This window comes from Limulus polyphemus, unplaced genomic scaffold, assembly GCF_000517525.1.
Source record: "Limulus polyphemus unplaced genomic scaffold, Limulus_polyphemus-2.1.2 Scaffold2182, whole genome shotgun sequence".
Lineage (NCBI taxonomy): Eukaryota > Metazoa > Arthropoda > Merostomata > Xiphosura > Limulidae > Limulus > Limulus polyphemus.
The window spans coordinates 188,530-193,727 of NW_013667792.1; the positions used below are offsets into that span (position 1 = coordinate 188,530).

General features: G+C 31.3%; 1 protein-coding gene across 2 annotated transcripts in view; it reads left to right on the forward strand.

The window, feature by feature from the left end:
• LOC106466192 (adapter molecule Crk-like) overlaps nt 1-4,723 on the forward strand; it is a 58,036-nt gene extending 53,313 nt beyond the window's left edge. For both annotated transcript variants that reach the window (XM_013926433.2, XM_022394149.1), the window contains 2 exons: nt 1,260-1,337; nt 2,693-4,723. In XM_013926433.2, the coding sequence (XP_013781887.1) occupies nt 1,260-1,337; nt 2,693-2,830 (216 nt within the window). In that variant the 3' untranslated portion in view covers nt 2,831-4,723. The remainder of the gene's footprint in view (nt 1-1,259; nt 1,338-2,692) is intronic.
• The last annotated feature ends 475 nt before the right edge of the window (nt 4,724-5,198 follow it).

Here is a 5,198-nt window from a genome sequence, read left to right on the forward strand (position 1 = left end):
TGAATTAAGCTATTTTCCATTATATCATCGATATTTTCAATAAAAAAAATAAACCTCTTTAATCAATGGAAGACACTAAATTAAGAAATCAACAAATATTTTTCCAGTTTTGTTGTTTATACATTTCAATTTATACTTTCAATATATAGATTAACAACAATATTAGGTTATACTTTTGTTGATGTTTCTTGGTTTTATTACTTGGATCCTTTACACATAAACTTATTGTTTTATATAGATCAGTGTTAGGTGTTTGCTTTTTGTCATTTAATTGAAACCTAATTTTTTTTGTATCTGTGTCTGGAACATTTTAATTAATTTGACTTCAAAAAAGAACCTGCTGTAGTATATGTAGAAGTCCTTGTTCATGGCTTGGGTGTTTCATCATAGTTATAAGTCAGTTATAGCACTGTTTTGTTGTTGCTTAAAATATGTTGTTTATAAAGTAACTGATTAGTATACTTATAGTTGAGGTACTAAAAATTATATATAGGTATAGCAGTGTATGAAAAAATAAAAATTTATTATTTTATGAGTTTTGGGGCACTTTGTCTGTTGTCAGATGCAGCTAATTAACTTAATATAATTAGCCAAATTCTTGTAGTCTAACTGATAATAATTTGCTTCATGATTCTGAAGTACCCAGATTCATTTTTTGGCAACTGATGGTCTGGCACCTCCTTTAATCTGGACAAAATTACGAGAGCGCATTTGAAATTCCCGTGACCGCCAGACTAATTCACTGGGTGGCCACAGATGGTATTATGTGTAGCGTGCACCCTTTCTGGATGGGCTACTTACATTTTAAGTAGGTACATCACTCTCGTGAAACTTTTCTTATAAATATTAAACTAGTGGATCAAATTGCTTGAAGTTTTTCACGAATGTTGCCAAGAATATGTAGTTTAACATAGTAGTAGTAATCCTGACAGCCCTCAGCTTCCAGACCTTTACGAGTAGCTCTACACTTCTAGTAAAATTCTAAAATTTGCCACTTTGGAAGTGGTACTACTGCAACATTCTTTGTAAGTACAGTAATTAATAAACCTTTTTCATTTCATATTTATTTTATTTAAGTTTCTAGCAGTCCATGGTGCTTTAGATAGACAGGACGGGTATAATTAGTGGGTCAGAGGTGTATTGTTGAATTATTATTATGTGACCTCTGTTGGTCCGGCAAGGCTCTGGAACCAAGGGTGCCAGAAAATCGGTAGTGTACCTGTAGAAATAACTGACATAAATTAACTTGTTTATTGCAGAGAAAATTACCAGCATTAGCCAGAGTTAAGCAAGCTCGAGTTCCAAATGCCTATGATAAAACTGCCTTAAAGCTTGAAGTAAGTATCTTTATTAATACTTTTGCTGTTCACTGTTGAACTTTTCTGTCTAATTTGAATGCTACACTTAAGATATTTTAAAGTTAAGAATGATTATTCTTTGGTAAAGTTATTGTCCTACTGTTCATAATACCTAAATTTCTAAATAACTTTTTTTTTCCCCGCAAAAGGAGTATTTTTTAATAATGAATAATATAAATGACATTACAAAATTTTCTGCATAAATTATTTTTATCTATCATCAGTAGAGTCTAAGTTGATGTTCCTATTAAAGAAACATGTACCATTGTTTGCTGTTGTAAAATTTAATAATTATGCCACTAATAAGCATGTCACCAACATCAGTTTGTTTTGAAAAGTTTGGTTAGAAGATCTACCTTTTTTTATACATTTATATAAAGTTTTTGTCCCACATAGTATATAAGTTTTATATAAAATGCATTTTTATGTTTCATTGTTACTGTTAAGTATAATAATTAATATGTTTTTGACTTTATTATAGTATTAGTTTATGAAGAAATTTTTTATCATAATTTTTAAAATTTTGTTTGGACATCTGTATGTTAAAGATGGATATTTTAAGCTTTAATCTAAGTGTCTTTTCCAAAAACTTATGTACAGCACCACAACTAAAAAAGTCCAAAAGAAAAAGCAAAAAATATCAAAGTTAAAAAGCATTTCACAAAGAAAATTATTGTTACATAGTTCTAGTACTGTTTTAAATCAAAATATGTCTCTCTAGTGAACCTTTAGTATCACAAATTATTTCTTATTCATTTATTTGTAGCACCTCAATATAACATCAGTTTTTCTACCATGTTACTTACAGCACCACAACATAAATTTTGCTTCTTTCTACCATGTTACTTGCAACACTACAACATAAATTTTGCTTCTTTCTACCATGTTACTTACAGCACCACAACATAAATTTTGCTTCTTTCTACCATGTTACTTACAGCACCACAACATAAATTTTGCTTCTTTCTACCATGTTATTTACAGCGCTACAACATAAATTTTGCTTCTTTCTACCATGTTACTTACAAAACTACAACATAAATTTTGCTTCTTTCTACCATGTTACTTACAGCGTTACAACATAAATTTTGCTTCTTTCTATCATGTTACTTACAACACTACAACATAAATTTTGCTTCTTTCTACCATGTTACTTGCAACACTACAACATAAATTTTGCTTCTTTCTACCATGTTACCTACAACACTACAACATAAATTTTGCTTCTTCCTACCATGTTACCTACAACACTACAACATAAATTTAGCTTCTTTCTACCATGTTACCTACAACACTACAACATAAATTTTGCTTCTTTCTACCATGTTACTTAGGTGGGGGAAGTCATAAAAGTCACCAAAATGAACATCAATGGACAATGGGAAGGAGAGTTGAGGGGCAAAACTGGACATTTTCCTTTTACTCACGTAGAGTTCATCGACTCTGAAAATTCAGAAGATGATGAGTCCTAATTACTTCTATAGTGAATGTTTTTAGCACAGCAAGAAAGACTGTGACTTTCTTCAGTGATGCAAATAAGACTGAGTGTTATGTTTCTCAGCATCAAGCAAGCTTACATTTTTTTTGTAGGCTTTCAGTTCTTGCCTCCATTCTTTGTTCACACCATCAATTCAACATTAAGCATATATGTGTTTATGTACAACTATACTTCTATCTTTGGAACACACACACCTTGTAACAAACTTAGCTTTAATAATAGTGTTACTATGTAGTCTTGTGTACAAATCAATGGCATCATCAGTGACATATAATGATTGTATCTTTTGGGATTTTATACATTATCATGCTTTTTTTTTTCATTGTTAATTTTCTTTTCTTGGTTGTAGAAGAATTGTTTGAGATGTACAGCCGGTTGAAAAGTTTAGTTGCTTGCCCTATATTTCTGTCAAAAAGAGAGTTGATAAAGATCTCAAATTGAGATTTTTGATGAAGCAGAACATAGCCTAACCAGTGTTTAAGGCATGTGTGATATTGGATAAGCACTATAATCATTTAGGACATACAGATTCATTTATTTTCAGTTTTAATTTTAAGCAGTGCAGGTGTATGGTTTGTGAATGTGTGGCATAGTAGTTGTTTTGAACGTTTTAGTTACTAAAGATGTGAGCTTATTGTTTTTCACTCTGTATAAAATTAATTTGTTGAAGTCAGCTGTTATCCACAAGAAAAGTCATATAAGTATTCATATTTCAAACGAATCATTTTTATGTATCAATGGACAGAACATTATATAATTATTATATACAATTAATGATACCCTTTATGACTATTATATATTTTTATGTACAATGAATGAAAGTTGTTTTCCAGACTTTTTGATATCTTAGGAAAGAAAAAAAAAATTAAAAGTAGCTTCTGTTTCTTTAAGAAATAATTTCACAAATATTTCATATTTTGTTTGACTTTCTTCTTATGAGATGTCGTAACTTATTTAATTGATTATAAAGGAAGATCAAAAGATTTACATTATAAATAAAAAAAAAGAGTATTAATTGAATGTTTTTCTTCAATGATGCACTGTATATGAAGAAAAACTAAAAATATCTTGTGTGGTACAAAGTCTCAGCTAAATATCTGATAACTTAAAGGGAGACATACTGTATATAATAAATTGCTAGGAAACCACATTCAGTGAATATTTCTGTTTCTCTTTCTTTCTCAAAATATACCAGTAGTATTCTTCTCTTGAGCTTTAACTTTGTATCTTATCAATATGCCACCATTGTCTCCATAATATTAATAATTGCAATATACAGAACTTGCTTTAAAATTGGGGGAAAAAAGATTAAGGGTCAAAATATATTCATCCCTCGCTGGGACAGCAGTAAGTCTAAGGATTTATAATGCTAAAATCAGGGGTTCAATTCCCCTCGGTGTGCACAGCAGATAGCCCGATATGGCTTTGCTATAAGAAAAACATACATAATATATTCATCTATAACCAATTTTCTGGTTATCCCCTGTTGACTAAGCAATAAGGCTGAGGCCTTATAACACTAAGAATTTGGTTTTGATACTTGCAAGTGGCATAGTGGAGATAGCCCTCTGTGTAGCTAGCTTTGTGCTTAATAACAATCTAACAAAAAAAGTTGTTTTCAGTATTGTTTTGTCGTGGTAGAATGTAGAAAAGTGAATGGTCAGTTGTATTTTATTTTATGGAATTTAAAGTCTCTTTTTTTTTATTTATGCTTGTAAAAAATGAAGATGCAATACTAGTGATCAGGAAAGAATAATTGAATTGTTGTTTTATTCTCTCTGTATGCATTAACGAGATTCCCACTGTCCCTATCTATTATCTAGCAAAACCACAGCCAAGGGAACTGGCTTGGAAAATTCATGTGTGTGCATGCATGCGTGTGTTTTTATGTGTGTAAAATTATATATATAAAGAGAGAAAGGGAGGAGTGCTTCATACTTCATGTATAATAATTTCTAAAGAGGGTTTTTTTTCCCCTTGAGAGACATTCTATATTAAGTACTTATACAAGAAGGGTCTTTGGTGGATCAGCATTAGGTTTCTTGATTTACAACTCTAAACTTCAGGATTTCATTCCCTGTGGTGGATAGATGCATTTGGTATAGTTGCCTACAAGGGCTGACTTGCCACCTTTAATCTCCAGAATGTTTTGGTATAGTTGCCTACAAGGGCTGACTTGCCACCTTTAATTTCCAGAATGTTTTGGTATAGTTACCTACAAGGGCTACTCGCCACCTTTAATCTCCAGAATGTTTTGGTGTAGTTACCTACAAGGGCTGACTCGCCACCTTTAATCTCCAGAATGTTTTGGTATAGTTGCCTACAAGGGCTGACTCGCCACC